The sequence below is a fragment of the Thalassophryne amazonica genome, chromosome 13 (genome assembly GCF_902500255.1).
Source record: "Thalassophryne amazonica chromosome 13, fThaAma1.1, whole genome shotgun sequence".
In the NCBI taxonomy this organism is placed as follows: Eukaryota; Metazoa; Chordata; class Actinopteri; order Batrachoidiformes; family Batrachoididae; genus Thalassophryne; species Thalassophryne amazonica.
The window spans coordinates 5,370,188-5,396,737 of record NC_047115.1 but is presented as its reverse complement, the minus strand read 5'-3'; the positions used below and the strand labels follow the sequence as shown (position 1 = coordinate 5,396,737).

Below are 26,550 nucleotides of genomic sequence, written 5' to 3'. Positions count from 1 at the left end.
CTGCAACACTGAGCATGGACTTATGCCACCGCTGCAGGACTGACATAACGAGGTCAACCAGAAGAGCGTGGTCTGCACGCACGGCAAGAGACACTATGTCCTCCTAAATGGTTCCCGTACAAATGTTGGGATTACCTGCTGCCGGCAGTGTCTGTCAGCAGGTTGCAGACAGGCTCGATCCTCATCTCCGTTTCACACATACATGCAGAAAAGTGACCAATAACACTGATGGAGAGACCTCAACTTTCCACGGAATTGCGGTCATTGGACTGTGCAGTGTCGCAAGGCCAACCTGGCTCCAGTAATCATGTCTGTAGAACTGACACATCCCAGGACATGCTGCCATGGAAAGCAACCTGAACAATACAGGTACGTGCAGAAATATTAGCACATTAGGGTTTTAGAGGTGGCTATGGGAGCTCAGCCACTCTGCCCATTTTCCAGCTCCACGAAAACATGCTGTCCAAGGTGGTGGGGAACGCTGCCCTCAACATTGATCCTCTCCTTCTGCTGCTACAGATACAACATGGAGCTAGCATGCAAGCACTAGAAAGAGCAGAAGTTGAACGTGTTCATGGACAAAGCTGCCCGCCTGACTGCAGCTGGGAAACAGCTGTCAATGGAAATTTTTCTTTGAGGCATTTCACTGCTAAATAAATTCTCCCAGTTCTACAATGAGCACTGGCCTATACTGGCTCCACTCTTGCAGCAGAGTCACTGAGATGCGGTGACTCGTGCTCTCCACACCACCTACCAGCACGGCGCATCATTGATCTGACCTCTTGCATACACGCAGCACTGTGTGCTGAGCTTAAAACAAAGATGTTTTTGAGGTCACTTGATTTTAAAAAGTTCATTCAAGCATGAAGAAAGTAAACCCACTTGGCTATGGCCTGAAAAATCCCTGCAAAGGGATTATCTGTGATACCTGAAGAAATCCGAGGGCTGTTGTTGTCTGCTGGGTTCTGGTGGACTTGCCTCTCAAATGGCTGATCTCTCTTCTCCAGCTGATGGTATAACTCCAACTGCAGCACACACAGTCAAAACTGAACAACTGGAACAAGAGTTTAAACAAGGAGTTTAAATTCCCACTTTCACACATTTCTCAATGTTACCCGACAACATGGTGATTAGGTAAATTAATTAACTATGAGTGATTCAAATAAGGGAGATAGGAAAACACCCTCACTCCATTTGTCACCAAAAAAAAAAAAAAAAAAAAACAGTCACACTTTCAAAAACATAACTTTCTCCCAGGAACGCAACTAAAAAATCTGCATGAAAAATCTACGTTAGACCATCTTGTATATGTTCTGGTGTTTATATCAGATGTGCTCACCTTATCCTTCTGCTTTGTCTTCACATTATCCTTCTCGGTGCTGGTTTGTGAGCTGGAGGCTGCTTCAGACTCTGTGGGCAAGTTAAACTTGACCAATTTACCTTGTTTGCTTGGAGGCTGCACAGCAAGCGATTTCACTTGCTCTATGACCTTCAGGCATCGTGCCACTGTTGTAGAGAAGGATGACTGTGCCCCATGACAGGGACTCGATGATGGTGGTGTTGGTGCTACTTGGCTGGTGGCATATTGAGAAGAACTGGAGGAACTGAGGGACTGATTCACCAAGGTCTGTCCAATAAATGGTAAGACTGCATGACTGGAAGGAGGAGCAAATGGAGGTTGTCCAGGAGGACGTCGTGGTGGAGGACCAGGAGGTGGGCCTGGAGGAACCTGTAAAGGAAGCCGGCGTGGCGGTGGTCCAGGAGGTGGACCTGGAGGACATCCAAATTTTTGAGGTGGCTGCTCAGCAGGACGAGATGGACTGCCCGCACTTGTGGAACTCTGCACTGAAGGTTGCTGAACAGCAGGTCCAAGAGGCCAGGAGACTGGAATCACCGGCTGTTTGTACTGATCAGGAGGAGGTCCTGAGGCAGATTTAGATGAAAGAGTAGAGGAGGGACTTCTCTTCATTATTTTTGTGAGACTGTGAAGCTTCTGTGCCTTCTTTAGAGCCTGTAGTTCCTGCTTGTCTAAAAAGCCTTCATACTCTGAGACAGCTTGATGTCTGTGACCCAGTTCAGTACTGTTAACCTTGGCAGGGGAGGGGGAATGAACATGATCAGATTCAGCAGAACTCGTTCTCCTGGTGCGGTGCTCTTCCCTTGGGGATGGTAAAGGGCTGCTAATCTCTCTTTCTCTGGATGAAGACTTGGGCATGTACAGGTCTTCCTGAGCTCTGGTTGTCATTTTAGATACATCTCCAGAACTTAGTTTCAGTCCGATTGTCCGGAGAAGACTTTGGATCTTGTCATATGGTTCTGACTGGCTTTTTGCTTCCTCACTTATTGTCTCGACTGACGAATGTTTGGGGCTTGATGACTTTTTTTCCCCTTCTTTGGTCAAACTGCTGCCGGACTGTTCTGGAGCCAATCCAACAATCTGAGCGAAGCCCCTGCTATCTTGAAGTGCTCGCTCATGAGGCAGGAGGTCATCAAGGGTGCAAACATTTGCCAATTTCTTTTCAACAACCACATTTTTATTAAGCATATCAAGGAAACGGTCCAGGGGTGGTTTCTCAGCAGGAGGTGACTGGTGTGGTGCCATTTTATTCAGTATGGGAGATGGGCTTCTGGGAGGAGGTTCTGTGGGAGAAGGGGGTCTAAAAAGTGGTTGGGAAGATGATGTGGAAGAAAGCTGAGCTGATGGAGGTTGTGTAGAAGAATGAGTAGCTTGGTCAACTGGATTAAGTGGGGGATCATTGGGTTCTGGAGACTGGCTACGTTTGGCAGGGTGATACAGATCATCATGAGGCCGGTCTCCATATTGTGCATCATAGTAGCGATCCTCATATGGTTCATCATACACATCATAGCGATCAGTGTAATGGTAGGTGGCAGAGGGAGGGCCACCATAAGAAGGTTCACCATACCGACAACTATCATAATGGATTTCAGGTTTGGAAGAGTCAATGTAAGGTCGATCAGCATACGGATGAGCTCCGTAGGGGTCACTGTAACCATCACTGTATCGTCGTCGTTGGTAAGAACTATAATGCCCATCGTAATAGTCAGGAGGATGGCGGTGGTAGTCTGGACCCTCTGGTCGATTTTTTAAAATGGAGCGGACTGGTTTGTACTCAGTAAGTGGGACAGCAATCCTGCCATGGTCATAGTCTATACAGGTCCTCTGCGCAGGATCAGATTCTCTGGGGTCCCTGTCCACCAGAGACTTTTTATAGGCAATCATCTCATTCAACTCCTCCAGCTCTCGCTTCTTCCTTGCTAGCTCATCATCCATACAACCTCCACGCCTGGGAGGAGGAATTGGCTCTCTCGTCCTCTTGTGACCATCTTGTCGCTCTCTGCTGACTTTGGTCCTCTTCTTGCTAGCTCTAGCTCTATCTCTATCTCTGCTCCTGTCCCTGCTTCTGCTCCTGTCCCTGCTTGAGCTGGAACTGCTGCCATGCCTTTTGCTGTGTTTGTATCGACGACTTCTTCCATCACGTTCATGACTGGTGCCGCGCTTTCTTTTGATGACCCGTCCAAACTCATCTCTGGCTGGGCTCCTGCCCCTGCTCCGACTGCGGCTATGTTTATGGCGAGCGAAACCACATTCCTTTCTGTCAGTGATCTTACTGTCCTTTGCTCTGAGATTTTTCACCACTGCTTTCAGCTTGTCCATCTCTGGTTTTGCACTTCTGAAATGGCATTAAAAACATTTAGGTCTTAAACATGGCATAATGTCATTAGTCTCAATTGCTGGAATGTTCGACAGCAGGCAAATATAAACAATCTATCAATAGCCAAGTAGACATGGGACCCAGGTCTTAGACCATCACAGTATCAGTTCTATCACTACAGTGACAATCTGGTCAAGCACAAAACCACAGTAAAGCCCCTTTCACAACGGGCCTGCATACAGTTGCATAATGTGGCGTACTATGCAGAACTTTACGCTGCCCCATGCTGGCCTGCATGGCAATACGGGAAGGGACGCAAAGTGGTCTGCGAATGGACGCAAGAAATTAACTCAACTTTATATATAGAACACTTTCGAACAGCCAAAACTGAAACAGTGCTGTACATGAATGTTTCTGTGAAGGCTCTCAGTTGTCCAGGTGGTTTCCATAGTAGAGAAGCTTGAATCTTCGACTGGACTGGGTTGCTTGACGCGAGGATGTTTCGTTTCAAATCGCAGAAGCTTCCTCTTGCTCTTTAGCTGAGGAAGCTTCTGCAATTTGAAGCGAAACATCCTTGCGTCAAGCGACTCAGTCCAGTCGAAGATTCAAGTTTCTCTACTATGCTGTACATGAAGGTCATAAAAACAACAAAGCAACCCAACAACAATAAAAACAGCAATAAACAAGCAAAACAACTATAACAGAGCCATGTCTCATATTGTGTTAAAAGCCAGTGAATAAAATTTTAAGATGTTTTAAGATTGGTTTTAAATCCAGACAGTGAGGACGCCTAATGTGCACAGGTAAATCATTCCAAATTTTTGAAGCTACAACTGAGAATGCTCGATCCCTCTGAGCATTCGCTTGGACCTTGGTACATCAAAAAGCAGCTGATCAGCTGACCGGAGGCACCGTGCAGGCGCGTAGGGGTGAAGTAGCTCAAAGAGGTAGGGTGGGGAGAGGCCATTTAAAGGTTTAAATACAAATAAAAGAATCTTAAACTGAACCCTAAAGTGCACAGACAGCCAGTGGAGGGAGGCTAGGACAGGTGTAATGTGATCCCCCTGTCCTACTCCAGTTAGCAGACAAGCGGCAGCATTTTGAACCAAAGCCCTGGTCCCAAATAATGAAGGATGAATAATGAGCCACGCAGCATGTTTTTTTGCTATGAGAGTATTTATTCAACTATCATGGGAGAATAGTGGCTCTGAGAGGCTCTTAGAGGCAGCATCTTCAGTTAACGAGGCTCATCTCTGAGCGTGGCGCTAATTTCAAGATGTTCAAAATTAAAGCGCCTTTCACACCGGACCGACTTCGAGTTGCGTTGTGTGGAGTCATGACGACACCATGTGGATGCAACCTAGTGCCAAGACAATGTAGCTCAACGTCAGAACACCGTGACGGATGAAAAAGATGAAGCGAATCGGACGGAAAAAATTAAACATGTTTAATTTTTTCCGTCCGATTCGCTTAAACATGTTTAATTTTTTCTGGGTTGAGCACAGGATGCAGAAAGTTAAGTCAGGGCAAAAGCAATGGTACTCAATGTGACTGGAAGCCACACCTCACAAGACGTTACCCGATGCCAATTTATGATTCCTGCTGTGTTCTATTGTTCCCAAAGTATAAATCACGCAGGATTGTTTTTATACCGTGTACACAATGCAGTAAAACTACACGCTCAAAAAGAGCACAGAAAAAAAAAAAAAAAATGCTCAGCCTGGCTGCTGCTGTAGCTCCTCACTCTTAAATTCTCCCACAACTGTGTTTAAACAGTCCATCAAAGTCCTGCTCACAGACTGATTGTCAGAGACAGGACATGTCCACATCCAGTATAAAGTCCGGATATCTCCAGTCCACAGCAAAAATGGTGACAAAGTTTCAGTTTGTACAGGGGTCCAAAGTTAAAGTTTCTTAAATTTTGGTAAAAAGAGATGCAAGTTATTGGTTGAGCTAATAGGATTAATAAATGGAATAGTTTTGATTGCGTTGAATGTTTGGTCTCCAAAGTAAAGGTCAAACAAGGTTAACATCCACTGAATTCTATGACATGTGACATATGTTACCACGTAACATGATAACGAAGCATGATACATGGTCCAAACTATTCCTTTTTAAAACCCTGTTAACTAATAATTTGCATAATTTTTTTACAAAAATTGGAGCAACTTTAACTTTTGACCCCGTACAAACTGAAACTGACCTTTGTCACTATTTTTGCTGTTTTCACCCCATAACTCCTGATCATTCAGTCATAGATAGTCCAAACTATACCTTTTTGGAATCGTTTTATGATCAGACAAATAATGTGGTGTAGTTTTCAAAATGATTTGAGCATTTTTAATTTTGACCCCTGTGTAATTCTTCAATTGACCCCTACCTGGCTGCCTATTGAAAATTGAAATGGCCAGTCGGGTTTTTGAAAAGAGTAATGTCTAAGGAGTATTTGTGCCAACTTTGGTGCTTGTATCACCATTTGCACAATTTTGCTTTAAATATTCTCTTAGCTGCTGCACTACAATGACTCGTGCACAAAACAAGCATTTTGGCACAATGCCAGCTCGCAAAAGTTAAAAGTTTGATCACAGTGTCAAAGTGTCTGTGTGTTTAAAGCCACAGAAGTGCAGAGCTGTGCAGGAATGCAGAATGAGAGCGCGCAAAAAAGTGATTTTGCAGACACAACACAAAGTTAAAAGGTGTATCACAGCGACTGTAAGGCGTGGAAGAAATATAGAAATAAAAAAAAAAAAAATATATATTTTTTTTAAAAAGTGATCCACTGTTGCAGCAGCGTGGACTCACTCAGTGCAGCATCTTTTTTTGGACTGCGTTTAAAAAATGTGACATCTTGAATGGATGCTGTGAATTGAAAACCCACACTTTAAAGGGAACAAGTGTGGGAGAGCTGGAGGTTTGGACCAAAGCCGAAGTGTGCACCAACGTCCCGTTATTACGGTGCTTCATGGATCATATGTGGAGCAGAGGAGGATTCACAAACCCCAAGTCCAATGCTCATAGTCATGTATGTTAAGTAGGACCTGAACCACTCCAGGGCACGAGCACTAATGCCTACTAGTTGCTGCAGATGATATAACAAAATACTGAGGTCGACAGAATCAAAGGCAGCAGTTAAGTCAAGCAAGACAAGAACAACAATTATTTTCCATTAAAATATCATTAAAACTTTTAAAAGGGCAGTTTCCGTACAAAGCAACATTTTAAAAGCAGACTGAAAAGCCTCCAAGATGTTGTGTTCATCAAGGAAAGTTTTTAGTTGTGCATTCTCCAAAATGTTTGAGACAAATGGCAGCTTGGAGATTGGGCTGAAATTCGCTAAAACTGTGCTGTCAAGGCCAGGCTTCTTTTGCAGAGGTTGTATTACTGCATGTCTGAAGCTTACAGGGACGACACCAGAGGACAGGCTGCAATTTATTATAGTCAGAACCAACTGCCCTAAGGTAAAGAAACTCTTTAAAGAAGTGAGGAGGGACCACATCACAAGGAGAACCTGATGGTTTTATGTGGGCCATCACATCCTCCAACAGTGACAGGGTAGGTTCACAGGTTCAAATCGATTGAAGACCCGTGGACAAGGAACAGGGAAAGAGGGGTTAAAGGTGGGTGGAGAAACGAGAGCTCTTGCAGAACAAACTTTCTCAATGAAGAAGTACAGAAAACTATTACACACATCAGTGGATGTTTCCAAACCTATGGGCTTTTGGACGTTCAGAATAGAGTCAACTGTTCTGAACAGTACACAAAGGTTCTTATAGTTTTCTGTGATTATGCTCAACAGATACTCTCTTTTGGATTCCTTGACAATGTCTTGGTAAGAGCAACAGCGGTCCTTTAAAATTTGAAATGAAACCTGCAGCTTGTCCTTCTTCACCTGCGTTTGGCTCTGGGACATTCCCGTCTGGCTGCACGTAAATGCGTAAATGCAAAAAAGATTTCTCACAGTATTACTAGAGGTCAGGGTAATGCCATCCAGAGTAAGGATCTGGTTAGACACCATGGTTCTAAGATTTGTGAGGCCAAGTACAATAACTTCAGTTTTATCTGAGTTTAAAAGCAGGAAATTAGAGGTCATCTATGTCTTTATGTCTGTAAGACAATCCTGCAGTTTAGCTAATTGGTGTGTGTCCTCTGGCTTCATGGATAGATAAAGCTGGGTATCATCTGCGTAACAATGAAAATTTAAGCAATGCTGTCTAATAATACTACCTAAGGGAAGCATGTATAAAGTGAATAAAATTGGTCCTAGCACAGAACCTTGTGGAACTCCATAATTAACCTTAGTCTGTGAAGAAGATTCCCCATTTACATGAACAAATTGTTGTTGTGTGGGCCGCTGAAGAGGAGGTACTGCTGGCCCACTACCACCAGATGGCGCCCTGCTTGGAGTGCGGGCTTCAAGCACGAGAGGGCGTCGGAGCCACTGGGAGTGACAGCTGTCACTTATCAGAACCAGCTGTCACTCGTTCAACTCATCACCATATAAACCGGACTGCAACTCCACCTCCTCGCCGAGAAATCAGCTACCGTTCCAGGTAATCTTTCTCTGCTGTGATTTTCTGAGTGTTTGAACATTGTTCTGTGTGCAGCCGTGTATCCTGTGGAATCTGTCTGTAACTGGATTGGCGGATAGTATGACTTGCGACATCTTCGCCTCACACTCCATCCAGGGAGAGTGACTGACAGGAGCTGCACGGGTGATTCTGTGTCTGGAGGTGGAGGTTCTCCCTCCCGGAGGAACTAAGCTTTACAAGATTGCTGGGTGTGTATTCACACACCCACCATTAACTGTTTCTGTTTTCTGCCAGCAGTACCGGGTCTGACTGCTGAAGACAGTGGCCACCTGGGGCGCAGGACTTGGCGGCTCCGGTGTTCTTCAGATCCGTTGGTGGTGGAAGCTGTGTGGGATCCGGCTCTTCTCTCGCCAGACGTCTTCTATCTTCGAGCCTGCCCACACGTCACCTTGTGTATAATTGACAATCCACATTATTGTTATTGTCTGTATGTCGTTGTGCGATGCACAACATTAAATTGTTACTTTTGGCTTATCCATTGTCCGTTCATTAACGCCCCCTGTTGTGGGTCCGTGTCACGACACCTTCCCAACAATTGTAATCTATTAGATAAATATGATTCAAACCACCGCAGCTCAGTGCCTTTAATACCTACGGCATACTCTAATCTCTGTAATAAAATTTTATGGTCAACAGTATCAAAAGCAGCACTGAGGTCTAACAGAACACGCACAGAGATGAGTCCACTGTCTGAGGCCATAAGAAGATCATTTGGAACCTTCACTAATGCTGTTTCTGTACTATGATGAATTCTATACCCTGACTGAAACTCTTCAAATAGACCATTCCTCTGCAGATGATCAGTTAGCTGTTTTACAATTACCCTTTCAAGAATTTGTGAGAGAAAAGGAAGGTTGGAGATTAGCCTATAATTAGCTAAGATAGCTGGGTCAAGTGATGGCTTTTTAAGTAATGGTTTAATTACTGCCACCTTAAAAGCCTGTGGTACATAGCCAACTAATAAAGATAGATTGATCATATTAAGATTGAAGCATTAATTAATGGTAGGGCTTCCTTGAGCAGCCTGGTAGGAATGGGGTCTAATAGACTTGTTGATGGTTTGGAGGAAGTAACTAATGAAAATAACTCAGAACAATTGGAGAGAAAGAGTCTAACCAAATACCGGCATCACTGAAAGCAGCCAAAGAGAACGATATGTCTTTGGGATGGTTATGAGTAATTTTTTTCTCTAATAGTTAAAATTTTATTAGCAAAGAAAGTCATGAAGTCATTACTAGTTAAAGTTAAAAGAATACTCAGCTCAATAGAGGTCTGACTCTGTCAGCCTGGCCACAGTGCTGAAAAGAAACCTGGGGTTGTTCTTATTTTCTTCAATTAGTGATGAGTAGTAAGATGTTCTAGCTTTACGGAGGGCTTTTTTATAGAGCAACAGACTCTTTTTCCAGGCTAAGTGAAGATCTTCTAAATTAGTGAGACGCCATTTCCTCTCCAACTTAAGGGTTATCTGCTTTAAGCTGGGAGTTTGTGAGTTATACCACGGAGTCAGACACTTATGATTTAAGGCTCTCTTTTTCAGAGGAGCTACAGCATCCAAAGTTGTCCTCAATGAGGATATAAAACTATTGACGAGATAATCTATCTCACTCACAGAGTTTAAGTAGCTACGCTGCCCTGTGTTGGTATATGGCATTAGAGAACATAAAGAAGGAATCATATCCTTAAACCTAGTTACAACGCTTTCTGAAAGACTTCTAGTGTAATGAAACTTATTCCCCACTGCTGGGTAGTCCATCAGAGTAAATGTAAATGTTATTAAGAAATGATCCGACAGAAGGGGGTTTTCAGGGAATACTGTTAAGTCTTCAATTTCCATACCATAAGTCAGAACAAGATCTAAGGTATGATTAAAGTGGTGGGTGGACTCATTTACATTTTGAGCAAAGCCAATCGAGTCTAACAATAGATTAAATGCAGTGTTGAGGCTGTCATTCTCAGCATCTGTGTGGATGTTAAAATCGGCCACTATAATTATCTGAGCTAAGCACTAAGTCAGACAAAAGGTCAGAAAATTCACAGAGAAACTCACAGTAACGACCAGGAGGACGATAGATAACAACAAATAAAACTGGTTTTTGGGACTTCCAATTTGGATGGACAAGACTAAGAGTCAAGCTTTCACATGAATTAAAGCTCTGTCTGGGTTTTTGATTAATTAATAAGCTGGAGTGGAAGATTGCTGCTAATCCTCCGCCTCGGCCCGTGCTACGAGCATTCTGGCAGTTAGTGTGACTCGGGGGTGTTGACTCATTTAAACTAACATATTCATCCTGCTGTAACCAGGTTTCTGTAAGGCAGAATAAATCAATATGTTGATCAATTATTATATCATTTACTAACAGGGACTTAGAAGAGAGAGATCTAATGTTTAATAAACCACATTTAACTGTTTTAGTCTGTGGTGCAGTTGAAGGTGCTATATTATTTTTTCTTTTTGAATTTTTATGCTTAAATAGATTTTTGCTGGTTATTGGTGGTCTGGGAGCAGGCACCGTCTCTACAGGGATGGGGTAATGAGGGGATGGCAGGGGGAGAGAAGCTGCAGAGAGGTGTGTAAGACTACAACTCTGCTTCCTGGTCCCAACCCTGGATAGTCACGGTTTGGAGGATTTAAGAAAATTGGCCAGATTTCTAGAAATGAGAGCTGCTCCATCCAAAGTGGGATGGATGCCGTCTCTCCTAACAAGACCAGGTTTTCCCCAGAAGCTTTGCCAATTATCTATGAAGCCCAACTCATTTTTTGGACACCACTCAGACAGTCAGCAATTCAGGGAGAACATGCCGCTAAACATGTCACTCCCAGTCCGATTGGGGAGGGGCCCAGAGAAAACTACAGAGTCCGACATTGTTTTTGCAAAGTTACACACCGATTCAATGTTAATTTTAGTGACCTCCGATTGGCGTAACCGGGTGTAATTACTGCCGACGTGAATTACAATCTTATCAAATTTACGCTTAGCCTTAGCCAGCAGTTTCAAATTTCCTTCAGTGTCGCCTGCTCTGGCCCCCGGAAGACAATTGACTATGGTTGCTGGTGTCGCTAACTTCACATTTCTCAAAACAGAGTCGCCAATAACCAGAGTTTGATCCTCTGCGGGTGTGTCGTCAAGTGGGGAAAAACGGTTAGAAATGTATGACCTCTAATTTCCTGCTTTTAAACTCAGATAAAACTGAAGTTATTGTACTTGGCCCCACAAATCTTAGAAACATGGTGTCTAACCAGATCCTTACTCTGGATGGCATTACCCTGACCTCTAGTAATACTGTGAGAAATCTTGTAGTCATTTTTGATCAGGATATGTCATTCAAAGTGCATATTAACCAAATATGTAGGACTGCTTTTTTGCATTTACGCAATATCTCTAAAATCAGAAAGGTCTTGTCTCAGAGTGATGCTGAAAAACTAATTCATGCATTTATTTCCTCTAGGCTGGACTATTGTAATTCATTATTATCAGGTTGTCCTAAAAGTTCCCTAAAAAGCCTTCAGTTAATTCAAAATGCTGCAGCTAGAGTACTGACGGGGACTAGAAGGAGAGAGCATATCTCACCCATATTGGCCTCTCTTCATTGGCTTCCTGTTAATTCTAGAATAGAATTTAAAATTCTTCTTCTTACTTATAAGGTTTTGAATAATCAGGTCCCATCTTATCTTAGGGACCTCGTAGTACCATATCACCCCAATAGAGCGCTTCGCTCTCAGACTGCAGGCTTACTTGTAGTTCCTAGGGTTTGTAAGAGTAGAATGGGAGGCAGAGCCTTCAGCTTTCAGGCTCCTCTCCTGTGGAACCAGCTCCCAATTCAGATCAGGGAGACAGACATCCTCTCTACTTTTAAGATTAGGCTTAAAACTTTCCTTTTTGCTAAAGCTTATAGTTAGGGCTGGATCAGGTGACCCTGAACCATCCCTTAGTTATGCTGCTATAGACGTAGACTGCTGGGGGGTTCCCATGATGCACCGTTTCTTTCTCTTTTTGCTCTGTATGCACCACTCTGCATTTAATCATTAGTGAACGATCTCTCCTCCCCTCCACAGCATGTCTTTTTCCTGGTTCTCTGTGAGAAATCTTGGAGTCATTTTTGATCAGGATATGTCATTCAAAGTGCATATTAACCAAATATGTAGGACTGCTTTTTTGCATTTACGCAATATCTCTAAAATCAGAAAGGTCTTGTCTCAGAGTGATGCTGAAAAACTAATTCATGCATTTATTTCCTCTAGGCTGGACTATTGTAATTCATTATTATCAGGTTGTCCTAAAAGTTCCCTAAAAAGCCTTCAGTTAATTCAAAATGCTGCAGCTAGAGTACTGACGGGGACTAGAAGGAGAGAGCATATCTCACCCATATTGGCCTCTCTTCATTGGCTTCCTGTTAATTCTAGAATAGAATTTAAAATTCTTCTTCTTACTTATAAGGTTTTGAATAATCAGGTCCCATCTTATCTTAGGGACCTCGTAGTACCATATCACCCCAATAGAGCGCTTCGCTCTCAGACTGCAGGCTTACTTGTAGTTCCTAGGGTTTGTAAGAGTAGAATGGGAGGCAGAGCCTTCAGCTTTCAGGCTCCTCTCCTGTGGAACCAGCTCCCAATTCAGATCAGGGAGACAGACACCCTCTCTACTTTTAAGATTAGGCTTAAAACTTTCCTTTTTGCTAAAGCTTATAGTTAGGGCTGGATCAGGTGACCCTGAACCATCCTTTAGTTATGCTGCTATAGACGTAGACGGCTGGGGGGTTCCCATGATGCACCGTTTCTTTCTCTTTTTGCTCTGTATGCACCACTCTGCATTTAATCATTAGTGAACGATCTCTGCTCCCCTCCACAGCATGTCTTTTTCCTGGTTCTCTCCCTCAGCCCCAACCAGTCCCAGCAGAAGACTGCCCCTCCCTGAGCCTGGTTCTGCTGGAGGTTTCTTCCTGTTAAAAGGGAGTTTTTCCTTCCCACTGTAGCCAAGTGCTTGCTCACAGGGGGTCGTTTTGACCGTTGGGGTTTTACATAATTATTGTATGGCTTTGCCTTACAATATAAAGCGCCTTGGGGCAACTGTTTGTTGTGATTTGGCGCTATATAAAAAAATTGATTGATTGATTGATTGATTGAAATGTGAACGGGTTGGCGGTGTACACTGGGCTTCTGTTTAGGACTACTCTTCCTCCTCACAGTCACCCAGTCGGCCTACTTTCCTGGCTGCTCGGGATCCGCTGGAGGGGAACTAATGGCGGCTAAGCTACCTTGGTCCACACCGACTACAGAGGCCTGGCTAGCTGTAGGATTTTCCAAGGTGCGGAGCCGAGTCTCCAATTCACCCAGCCTGGCCTCCAAAGCTACGAATAAGCTACACTTATTACAAGTACCATTACTGCTAAAGGAGGCCGAGGAATAACTAAACATTTTACACCCAGAGCAGAAAAGTGCGGGAGAGACAGGAGAAGCAGCCATACTAAACCGGCTAAGAGCTAGTAGCTGCGCTAAGCTAGCGGATTCCTAAAAACACACAAAGTGAATAATGTGTAAATAATTTAGAGGTGATTCAGCAGAGGGAGTGCTTTAGTTAAGGCACGTGAAGATTACACTGTGAAACAAATCGTTATCTAGTTAACTAGATCAATCTAACTGCGCAGATTAAACAGCTAACAGATACAGCAAAACACCACTGTGCTCCGGAACAGGAAGTGATACAATACCGCAGTGAGAGCCAACCACCAGTAGAGGCAGTCAAACAAGCCCCCAGATGACGGGATTTGAATAAATCCCTTAAAATAAAAGTTTTGTTTACCAGCGATCTGGCATTAACAGGCCAATTCTGGTCAGAGCTGGAACTTGTGACCCAGCAAATAGCTGAACACAGAGCAGTGTTCTCAGGTTGTGGCAATTTATCCCACGCTGGCAGAGCCACGGGGAGAGGGAGCCATGCAGCCAGAACCGGCCCACATCATACAAACCAGTGACAGGTACTAGACAGCTGTCAGTGGGATCAAGGAAGCGCCAAGCCACCGTGAGGGGATACCATGATCCTTGTGCAGTACGGGAGTCATACGAGGAACATGCAGACAGATAATAATCTCCGACAACAGTGGAGGTAAAGTGTTTTGTCCGTTATAATTAAAAACACTTAAGTTTCGGACATTTTGCCGTAGGACCAAGAGGGACTGGTGATCATACACCAGCAGAGACTCGATCTGAGAAGTATTAAAACTTAAAAACATTAAAAACATAGAAAAAGCAGGAGCAACAGACTGCGTGATGCACACACTAGTGCCATCTAAGCTACTGTACACCACGCCTACGCAATAACACGCTACCCAAAGCAATTTTATTCATCCCGCTGGGCTTCATTGTTCCTGCTGTGCTTAAATTCCAGCGTGGCGGTGGGCGGGAAGGCAAAGCCAGGGAGGCTTAAAGTGGCAGTTGATGCTGGAGCGGTGTTTGTCACCACAGAAAGGTGCAGAAATGCAGCTGTCCTGTAGAATGTCATGGATCAGATGTGCGTTTGTGCGGCAGAGACAGACGTGGTTGCCACAAGACGATGTCGCGGGCAGAAGAGAGTGCAGGCAGGGTGGAGACGTGACATCGCCTTGTGGCAACCTGGCACTGCTGTGGCCCCTGTGATGGGAGCGGCCTTGGCCAGCTGTGATGTGCTGCTCCGCCAGCCGCCTGGCTCGTGGCTGCAGTGGGCCGGTGCAACTCTCTGCCACCCTTGTATGTCGTGGTGACTGGTGCGATGCTCCACTGGCCGTGTGTGTCGTGGCTGCCGTGGGTAGAGTTTAAGCGTTCAGGTTCTGCCACATGATTAATTAGTGTTTCCAGGACATCCAGAAGCTGGAGAATTGCATCTTTTTGCCGAGGACATAAACCACCCCATGATCATCTTCTGCTTGTGTTATTACAACAGTCCACTGTAATTCCAAAAGTAGTGATGTGTGTTGGACAGCAGACAGGAGTGGACTGAGAGGCAGAAAACTAGGTTTATGTGGTGGCACTAAGCATACAGTAAGCAACCATACGCAGCTATAAGGAAACCTAAGGACGATGTCAAGCCACATTCTGCACGTGTTACAACAGCATGGCTTCATAGTAAAAGAGTGCAGGTACTAGACTGGCCTGCCTGCAGTCCAGACCTGTTGCCCACTGAAAATGTGTGGCGCATTATGAAGTGCAAAATACGACAACTGAGACCCCGGACTGTTGAACAACTGAAGTCGTACATCAAGCAAGAATGGAAAAGAATTCCACCTACAAAGCTTCAACAATTAGTGTCCTCAGTTCCCAAACGCTTATTGAGTGTTGTTAGAAGGAAAGGTGATGTAACACAGTGGTATGTTTCCCAGCTTTTTTGAAATGTGTTGCAGGCATCCATTTCAAAATGAGCAAATATTTGCACAAATAAAGTTTAATCAGTCTGAACATTAAATATCTTGTCTTTCGGGTGTAGTCCATTGAATATAGATTGAAGAGGATTTGCAAATCATTGTATTGTTTTTAATTTATATTTTACACAACATCCCAACTTCATTGGAATTGGGGTTGTAGAAGTGTAGCAGCAGGTGTGAGTTTACAGAGACAACAGGTGAGCTGGACCCTCACGACATTTAATCAGATGAAATTCTCCTCTGCAGCTCCAACCTCAAATTGGTGATGTTTTTGGAGACACTTTCCTCACATCTGGAAGTGCAGAGATGTTCTTTTCATCCACACACAGATTTTGGTATATTTAGATGAACAAAAAAGGCTCTTTATAAGCCCATAATGTAAAAGCTTCAGGCGGGAGAGGCAAAGCCTAACCATCCTGCGAACCCACTGCTTTTTAAGGTTATTTTTCCATCCCATTACGCTGAGAAAAATTCCTGCTGAGAACCCTGGTGTCATCATACAAGAATTTGCAGAGGATGTGGGGGTTAGTGCAGGTTCCATTTTAACAAAGGATTTGGCCTTGCAGTGTCAGCAAAATTCGTGCGAAGCAGCTGACTGGAGAAGAGAAGCAACTATGTGTGGAAGTCCCGCAGTCGCTCATTCTACTCAACTAATTCAGGCTTTTGTGGCCAAACACACACTCCTGTGATTTGTCAGGTTCCCTACGGTCTCTCATACACTTCTCCCAGCAGTTCTGACATTGACAGAAGCATTTTTGGAAGTCCTTTCTTGGAACGGCGTCCAGCTGGGCCATCGGGTTCTGCATGAAGTCTTCTTGCAACTCAAATAGAGTCCTTTTTCTGTTGGTTTGAGCAGCCAAAAAAAAAAAAAAAAAAAAATCAGAGCGCGCCATATAAGTAAAAAAGGAAGTCTGTCAAATTATAGGAGTGTTGAATTTGGCCACGAAAGCCCGAATGGGCTCTCTGCATCTAATTTGTTTTGTCACCTCAAAATCTAATAGAGGCACAGTACGGCTGCGCTCTTCGGTGTGGTACTTGTGTCTGGCGTGTTTTGCGGCTGGGAAAGAGTTCACACAGGAGCAAGAAGATTCCTTTCACCTCCCCAGCAAATGACACATCACACACTGTGTTTCTGGGGGATAAAATGTCAGACACTTTTTGGATGCACCTTGTATAAGCCCAGAGGTTCACTGATGTGGGTGCTTATCTTAAGACTCTGCAGTATCAAGTAGGTGAGAATCTCTGACTCTCCCTGGACAGAATGTCAGACCAACGCAGCTTAATTCTAGAGCAGAGGCTGATACCCATTTACAGCTGCGTAGACTGAGATAACACAGATTTAACGTCTTGTCCAAAAACACAGACTGGTAGCATAATAGCATTCATCAGTTTTGGACTCCGACGAGGGCGGTCGCATCTCCTCCACTCTCCCTTATCTCTCTGCCTTTAACCTTCAAGTCCCTACTCACCAGACGGTGAATTCCTCAAAACTATATTGGATTCTGGATCTATTGGACTGCTAATGGATTAACTATGGAATTGATCAACTGGTCTCTGAACGCTATTGACACCATTTTTTCTACAAGAAGGTCAGGCCTGGGGGATCCTACCTGCCCAGATGGAACGTATCCTGCAGGCTATATCCTCGACTCCTGGGGGTCTTGGCGTGTTGCATGCTTGGCGCCTTTCTCTGTTGACGACGTTGAGGATTTATTCATTTTTGGTTTTGTGGGATCCGGGCTGGTACTTTCTGGCTCATGTGCTGCCCTGATCTACCGGAAAATTGGCAAGACGGCGGCATCAAGAACCACGGCCCCTCGCTTGTCCGTCATGATTAACGAGGTGGGCAAGGCAGTGCATTCTCAGACTGCAATGACTCTTGAACTCAGACGCAAATTGGATGACATCTTGGAGCAGATGCGTGCCTTGCAGATGAAGGTGAAGATTTTGGAAGCCGGTGAATATTCTCAATTCAAAATTGAGAATATTCTTAATTCATAATTGGGATTTGGCTGTTCAAGTGAAGCTGTAAAAAGTGTTTTTCACTGCTCAAACCACAACAGGTTTATCAGGCCTGAAGGACAAATTGCCCGACTGTTTTCCTCCAGAGGAATGTCTTTGGCCTTGGTGAACATTTGGCTGTTTTCTTAACTCACAAAGACAATAAACTGTTTCACAAGACTGAAGCATGCTCCACCCACCCATCACACACCCCCCACTCCGGCTTCTGCTCATATCATCCCTTCCCTTCTGAGGGGGCGGCATGGTTTTAGCTATGGCTGGTCCCCGTTCCTCCCCCCAAGCTGACGGTGATGCAACTCAGGGTTGCTGCGCGACCTTCACCCACTTGCCTCAATTCGGATAACAGACTTCTTCAAATTTAGTGCACATAAACAATGTCAAATGTGTGTGCTGTCTTTAATTCTGATGTGTGCCATTATTACAGTAAACAAGTAATAATTGTGGACTAATTGCTGTCTGAGGTAACTGGAGTGTAAACATAATTTCTCCACTGTGAGATCAATAAAGTATATCTCATCTCATCTCATCTCAAAGGGGGATTCAAACCCAGGTGTAGATATTCACAGACTTGCTCCTTATCCACTCAGCTACCTGCACTATGACACCAGTTCAGAATAAATTCTTAACTTACTTGTCCTGTGAAGAATGTGTCAGCTTGATTGTCATCTAAAAAAAGAAAGAAAGAAAGTGTCAAATTTGCTCTGGAATTTGATCAAGATTCCAGAGAAATACATGCCACTACAATACTACAAAGAAACAACAACTTTACCATGAGGTATCAGCATTCTGCTTCGCATTGAATGTCTGAGCTTTAAATACATCATCCCTCATTAAAATGGCACAAAGTAAATAAATTACATGTATCCAACAACCAGTACAGCAGCATGCAAACAGAAATACCCTGAACCTTATGTCACAGAGAATTCTATCAAACTTGCACACGAGGAGCTTTGAGACTGTTCTCTGGTCTAATGTGTTGCTCTATCCTATCAGGACAGAAAACTCTGAGTGGAGAGAAAAAAGGTTTTCTTTCCATCTTCTCACCTTTCCTTTGTTGGTACTGATACCGCCCAGTTTTCGGACTGGAACAAACACGCTCTCGGTGTAACGTTTTATCCTGATGGCTTGGTTCCCACCTTCAGCTGTTTCATGCTTGGACAAAAGAAGGATGGAAGGTTTAGACTCTGAATTTGTCAAAATAAAATCTTCGACAACCAGTACTGTGAAACACAACAGCTCTCTTTAACACAGTCTCCACAGTAGTCTGTGTTTCAAGCGGGATAAAGCTTTAGTTTTAACATTATTTTCCCCTTGCTTCCTGTAGGTGTTTGTGGCGTGGAACAGCCCAGCACGGTACTGATCTGCAGCCCAGGGTTGGGGACCCCTGGTCTACACCACTGGCAGCGCTGTGGTTATTAAAAACAAAAACAGCTACTGCCTGAAGTACAGCACAATGATCAATATCCAAATCAATAGGGATTGTGAGAAAAATCAGTTCTTTGATGTACTGTGATGCAGACACAGACCATCCTGAATTGATTCAATAATCGATGATGTAAATGTTAATTACAGGACTTGGAAAGCGGCTCCTGGCCACTGTTAATAAGCACTTTTCACATCCCTTATGTAAATCAGCTGAGAAAAACTAGCTGTTTCTGGATTGTATGTGACACATCACTAGGGTTGGGTGTCGAGAACTTCTTTTTGGGTATCGTTAAGAAATGATTCAATCCATCGACATCTGTAGCCTTTTTGCTTAACGATTCCCTTATCAGTCCTTCAGAGCGGCAGATGTTTTTGGGGGTGATTGTCAGGAAAATTATCATGTATCTATACTCAACAAAAATATAAACGCAACACTTTTGGTTTTGCTCCCATTTTGTATGAGATGAACTCAAAGATCTAAAACTTTTTCCACATACACAATATCACCATTTCCCTCAAATATTGTTCACAAACCAGTCGAAATCTGTGATAGTGAGCACTTCTCCTTTGCTGAGATAATCCATCCCACCTCACAGGTGTGTCATACCAAGATGCTGATTAGACACCATGATTAGTGCACAGGTGTGCCTTAGACTGCCCACAATAAAAGGCCACTCTGAAAGGTGCAGTTTTGTTTTATTGGGGGGGGGGGGGATACCAGTCAGTATCGGGTGTGACCACCATTTGCCTCATGCAGTGCAACACATCTCCTTCGCATCATCCGTGAAGAGAACACCTCTCCAACGTGCCAAACGCCAGTGAATGTGAGCATTTGCCCACTCAAGTCGGTTACGACGATGAACGGGAGTCAGGTTGAGACCCCGATGAGGACGACGAGCATGCAGATGAGCTTCCCTGAGACGGTTTCTGACAGTTTGTGCAGAAATTCTTTGGTTATGCAAACCGATTGTCCCAGCAGCTGTCCGAGTGGCTGGTCTCAGACGATCTTGGAGGTGAACATGCTGGATGTGGAAGTCCTGGGCTGGTGTGGTTACATGTGGTCTGTGGTTGTGAGGCTGGTTGAATGTACTGCCAAATTCTCTGAAACGACTTTGGAGACGGCTTATGGTAGAGACATGAACATTCAATACACGAGCAACAGCTCTGGTTGACATTCCTGCTGTCAGCATGCCAATTTCACGCTCCCTCAAATCTTGCGACATCTGTGGCATTGTGCTGTGTGATAAAACTGCACCTTTCAGAGTGGCCTTTTATTGTGGGCAGTCTAAGGCACACCTGTGCCCTAATCATGGTGTCTAATCAGCATCTTGGTATGATACACCTGTGAGGTGGGGTGGATTATCTCAGCAAAGGAGAAGTGCTCACTATCACAGATTTCGACTGGTTTGTGAACAATATTTGAGGGAAATGGTGATATTGTGTATGTGGAAACAGTTTTAGATCTTTGAGTTCATCTCATACAAAATGGGAGCAAAACCAAAAGTGTTGCGTTTATATTTTTGTTGAGTGTACGTTGATTACAAAACCCCTGCAGGGTCTGTAATCAACCGTTTCTGCATCGTGGGTCATCTTTGATGCTTGAAGCAATGAAGCATTGATCCGACCCGCTGCTTTATTGGTTCTTTGTTTTATTTCGCTTTATCTTAATTTTTCCCCGCTAAAACACCGAAGATCATATGTCTGTGAGTAATATTTACCTTTTTAATGTTATGGTCTTCTGAAACAGTTGATAGATGTATTTTATAACTTAAAAACGGGACTGATGCTAACGCGTTAGCATGTCTATGGCATTTTCAATGTTACAGTTAGCATTAAGCAGTTTGCATCTCAGCACGTTTGTTTTCTGTATAATAATGAACGGCTCAGCGTTTGTTGTCTTAAAAGAGTCAAATGTATTACAAACTGTAATATGTTTTTAATTTATTGTTTATATATTAATAATAATAGCAACAACAATAATAGTAAAAATAACTAATAATGCTACAATTTTAGAGAAAGAGACAAAGAACCTGATTAAAAACACAACAGAAAATATAAAACCACCTAACAATGAAAATAAATAAATACATATAGAAATAAATATGTTTAATGTGAACACCTAGTGACTCTTACACCTCCAGTTCATCCCTGTTTTATTTAAGTTTAATGAGTTTAATAAGTTTTTGTTTCGGTCAAACCATATTTTCAATGTGTTAATTTCTTCAATTCTTCAATGATTTCCTCCAGAACTATCTGCCAAACTAGAAAACTGCTGCATCCTAGTAAGAGCAGAATACTACTGGAATGAATTTGAATAAGGAAAGTTGGGGTTTTCCTCACTGCCATACAAGGCGCTCACTACACACCGGGATTAAAGGCCTTGCCCAAGGGCCCTTAGTAATTTTCCAGTCAGGCGGGGATTTGAACCCATGATCTTCTGGACTCAAGGCCAACACCTTAACCACTAGACCATCACCTCCAATATGTCAATCGTGAGTCACTTTTGCGCAGATTAAAGTTACTAACTGGGACTCCTGTCTTGTTGGGAGAAAGAAATGAGAATCGTCCTCCATTCTGTTCACACAGCTCCAAACGCTGCGCGGCTCTCTGCCGAGTCAACTTAGAATGATAGAGTCCAGTCGGAATTAATAACTTCGATGAGAAATACCAATTAAATCAAATGACACCTCTTTCCAAATGTTGTGATACAAACAAACTGCAGTCGATCAAAATGTTTTTTTCCTCCCTAAATGAGACGTCCTGCGCTGACGTGCAGCAGCTGAGCTCAGCTCAGAGGTACAGAGAGACATTCATGACTAGGGATGGGTATCAAGAACCGGTTCCTTTTGGGTATCGTTAAGAAATGATTCGATCCACCGACATCAATAAGCTTTTTGCTTAACGATTCTGTTATTGGTCCTTCAGAGTAGCTGTTGTTTTTGGGGGTGTTTGTTAGGAAAATGACAATTTGTCTACATTGATAACAGACCCTGCAGCGGGTCCGTAATCAACTTTTCTGCAGCGTGGCTTTGCTTTTAACCTTGAACCAATCAAAGCAGTGGTTCGCAGATTGAAGCAGTGCTTCAATCTATTGCTTCGTTTATTCATTTTTTTCTTTCGCTTAATTTTCCACCGCTAAAACCCTAAAGAGCATATGTCTGTGAGTATTATTTACCTTTTTTACATTAAACCGACCTGTTATGGTCTTCTGAAACAGTTGATAGATTTTATAGTAGTATGTTATAACTTAAAAACAGGAGTGATGCTAATGCGTTAGCATGTCTATGGCATTTTCAATGTTAAAGTTAGCATTAAGCAGTTGCAGCTGTCATCACATTCGGGTCCATTTGTTTTCAAATTGTAATATTTTTTTAATTTATTTTTGTTTATATACACTCAACAAAAATATAAACGCAACACTTTTGGTTTTGCTCCCATTTTGTATGAGATGAACTCAAAGATCTAAAACTTTTTCCACATACACAATATCACCATTTCCCTCAAATATTGGTCACAAACCAGTCTAAATCTGTGATAGTGAGCACTTCTCCTTTGCTGAGCTAATCCATCCCACCTCACAGGTGTGCCATACCAAGATGCTGATTAGACACCATGAGTAGTTCACAGGTGTGCCTTAGACTGCCCACAATAAAAGGCCACTCTGAAAGGTGCAGTTTTATCACACAGCACAATGCCACAGATGTCACAAGATTTGAGGGAGCGTGCAATTGGCAGGAATGTCAACCAGAGCTGTTGCTCGTGTATTCAATGTTCATTTCTCTACCATAAGCCGTCTCCAAAGGAAACACAGTTTTGTTTATTTTTATTTGTGTCCAGAGATCAAGAATACAGTGACCAATTTCATATTTATTTACTTTAAGACTCAATGAAATACATAGAAAACCTGTAAAGCCTACTTTTAGTACAAAATTCACAAGGGTATCGATAAGGAATCGGATCGATAATGGCATCGATATGGATAAAATCTTATCAATACCCATCCCTATTAATGATTCAGTTTTCCCCCTCAACATTCTACTTACAACAACCCATAATGACAACATGAATTTTTTTTTTTTTGCAAATTAATTAAAAATAAACCAAGAAATCACATCTCCATAAATATTCACAGCCTTTCTTCAGTACTTTGTTGATGCACTTTTGGCAGCAATTCCAGCCTCAAGTCTTGAATATGATGTCACAAGCTTGGTGCACCTATCTTTGGACAGTTTGGTCCATTCCTCTTTGCAGCACCTCTCAAGCTCCATCAGGTTGGATGGGGAGCATTGGTGCACAGACATTTTCAGACCTCTCCACAGATGTTTAATCAGATTCAGGTCTGGGCTCTGGCTGGGTCACTCAAGGACATTCACAGAGTTGTCCTGAAGCCACTCCTTTGATATCTTGGCTGTGTGCTTAGGGTCATTGTCCTGCTGAAAGATGAACCGTTGCCCCAGTCTGAGGTCAAGAGCGCTCTGGAGCAGGTTTTCATCCAGGATGTCTCTGTACATTGCTGCATTCATCTTTCCCTCAATCCTGACTAGTCTCCCAGTTCCTGCTGCTGAAAAACATCCCCACAGCATGATGATGCCACCACCATGCTTCACTGTAGGGATGGTGCCTGGTTTCCTCCAAACATGATGCCAAAGAGTTCAATCTTTGTCTCATCAGACCAGAGAATTTTGTTTCTCCTGGTCTGAGAGTCCTTCAGGTGTCTTTTGTCAAACTCCAGGTGGGCTGCCATGTGCCTTTTACTAAGGAGTGGCTTCTGTCTGGACACTACCATACAGACCTGATTGGTGGATTGCTGCAAAGATGGTTGTCCTTCTGGAAGGTTCTCCTCTTTCTACAGAGGAATGCTGGAGCTCTGACAGAGTGACCATTGGGTTCTTGGTCACCTCCCTGACTAAGGTCCTTCTCCCCCGATCGCTCAGTTTAGATGGCGTCCAGCCACTGTTCTCATTGGGACCTTCAAAGCAGCAGAAATGTCTCTGTGCCCTTCCCCAGATGTGTGCCTCCAGACAATCCTGTCTCTGAGGTCTACAGACGATTCCTTTGACTTCATGCTTGGTTTGTGCTCTGACTGTCAACTGTGGGACCTTATATGTAGACAGGTGTGTGTCTTTCCAAATCATGTCCAATCAACTGAATTTAACCCAGGTGGACTCCAGTTAAGCTGTAGAAACATCTCAAGGATGATCAGTGGAAACAGGAGGCACATGAGCTCAATTTTGAGCTTCATGGCAAAGACTGTGAATACTTATGGACACGTGATTTCTTAGGTTTTTTTTTAAATGACTTTGTAAAAATAAAAAAAAAAATAAAAAAACTTTTTCATGTTGTCATATGTGCGATTGTGTGTTCATCCATTTTGGAATAAGGCAGTAACATAAAATGTGAAAACAGTGAAGCGCAGTGAACATTTCCAGGAAGCTCTGTAAAGGCAGAACAGAAAGGCATGAGTCTGACTTTTCTTTCCTTTTTTTTTTTGCTGGAGTGGGACTAATCCAAACATGAGTCAGTCTGAAGCCACACTTACACAGGTGGTTTTAGCAGGCAGGATGGGGGGTAGGACTGGGTTTTTAGAATCTGTGAATGAAAGCTGCACGTGTGCAGATATGGCTGACAGAAAGTACTGGAAATAAATTCATGATGGATCATTACAAATACTTTGAAAAGTACAAAGCAGTCAGTTGGAAAAAATATTCTTTAGCAAAAAAAAAAAAAAAAAAAAAAAAAAAAAAAAAAAAAAAAAAAAAAATGCAACAATCATTTTATAATCCAGGTATGAGAATACCTGAAAACTCCTGTAAGTTGGCTGGAGGTGTGGGGCGCTGTAGCTGTGGTGGGGGGCAAGGGAGTGAAGCCTCTTAGATGTTACTGGGTGTTTGGCACAGTGATGAAAGTGAGCCATGGAAAAAACCTGATGTTTTTTTGGCAAGGGCCCTGATGGTGGGGTCTGGGGGTTCTCCTCCAGAAGAATTTGAGATCTCAGATGCATTTTCAGGTCTACTTCTCAGCTCCTTTAGTCATAAAAAACATATTTTCCCATACTGGCAAGATGACAGAACTACAATACACAGTCTGTGGAGCTTTTTTCTTGTCATGTTCACAATAAAAATAGTCAGTTATACGGGGTCTGTTACAAAAGTATCGTACCTTTTTTATTTTTTTCAAAAACCATATGGATTTGAATCACGTGTGATTGCATCAGCCAAGCTTGAACCTTCTTGCGCATGCGTGAGTTTTTTCATGCCTGTCGGTTGGGTCATTCGCCTGTGAGCACGCCTTGTGGGAGGAGTGCTCCACCCCCCTCATCGGATTTCTGTTTGTGCGGAAAATGGCTGAACGGTTGGAGCAGCGCTACTGCATTCAATTCTGCCAGAAACTTGGCGACAGCCAAGTGGAAACGATTCGGAAAATCCAGACGGCTTTCGGAGATGAAGCTATGAGCACCACACGGATTAAGGAGTGGTACAACCGGTTTAAAGACGGCCGCGTAACGGTGGAGAGCGAGCCGCGCTCCGGTAGGCCTTCAACATGCTGAAATGAAGAGATTGTTTCCAAAGTGAACGCTGTGGTGATGCAAGACCGTTGAGTGACCATCCTAGAAATTGAGGAGGAAGTGGACATTAGTACTTTTTTGGCACATTCCATCGTGACAGAAGATTTGGGCATGAAGCGAGTGGCTGCGAAATTCGTGGCGAGTTTGCTGACGGCGGAACAAAAGCACCTCCATGTTTAAGTCTCACAGGACATGCTGGACTCCATTCACACTGATCCCAGCTTTATGGACAACATTATAACTGGTGATGAGTCCTGGGTGTACGGGTACGACCCGGAAACCAAATTCCAGTCGTCACAGTGGAAGCATTCCACGTCGCCACGACCGAAGAAGGCGCCCAAGTGCGCAGCAATGTGAAGGTAATGCTGACTGGTTTTTTTTTTACTCCTGCGGTGTGGTACACCACGAGTTCGCACCACAGGGTCAAACAGTAACGAAGGAGTATTACAGGGATGTCCTCCGTCGCCTCCGTGATGCTGTACGGCGCAAGAGACTGGAGTTGTGGGCCACAGGAAACTGGCGCCTCCACCACGACAATGCTCCAGCACATTCGTCAAACTTAATTCGGACTTTTTTGACTAAAAACCAAATTCCTGTGGTTCAACAGGCTCCATACTCTCCTGACATGGCCCCTTGCGACTTCTGGCTGTTCCCAAAAATTAAAAGACCATTAAAAGGAACGCGTTTTGAGATGAGGGAGGACATCATGGCTGCAACGACGGCGGAGCTGCGCTCCATCCCGAAAGAGGTTTTTTTTGGAATGCTTTCCAACAGTGGCGACACCGCTGGGAGAAGTGTGTGGAGTCCCAAGGAGACTACTTCGAGGGTGATTAGGTTTCCAACCCTCCAGGTAAGCCAGTTTTTTTTCCCCCGGCCAAAG

The 26,550-nt window shown here is 43.6% G+C and overlaps 1 protein-coding gene across 3 annotated transcripts in view; it reads right to left on the bottom strand.

Moving 5' to 3' along the window:
- The window catches only part of si:dkeyp-121d4.3, a 183,855-nt gene that overhangs the window by 51,564 nt on the left and 105,741 nt on the right, over positions 1 to 26,550 (bottom strand). For 2 of the 3 annotated variants that reach the window (XM_034185486.1, XM_034185484.1), the window contains exons 17-20: positions 18,725 to 18,832; positions 18,312 to 18,346; positions 1,340 to 3,695; positions 929 to 1,025 (exon numbers count right to left, since the gene is read on the bottom strand). In XM_034185486.1, the coding sequence (XP_034041377.1) occupies positions 929 to 1,025; positions 1,340 to 3,695; positions 18,312 to 18,346; positions 18,725 to 18,832 (2,596 nt within the window). Of the gene's footprint in view, positions 851 to 903; positions 1,026 to 1,339; positions 3,696 to 18,311; positions 18,347 to 18,724; positions 18,833 to 26,550 lie in introns of all 3 variants that reach the window. The other variant, XM_034185485.1, reaches the window with a different exon arrangement.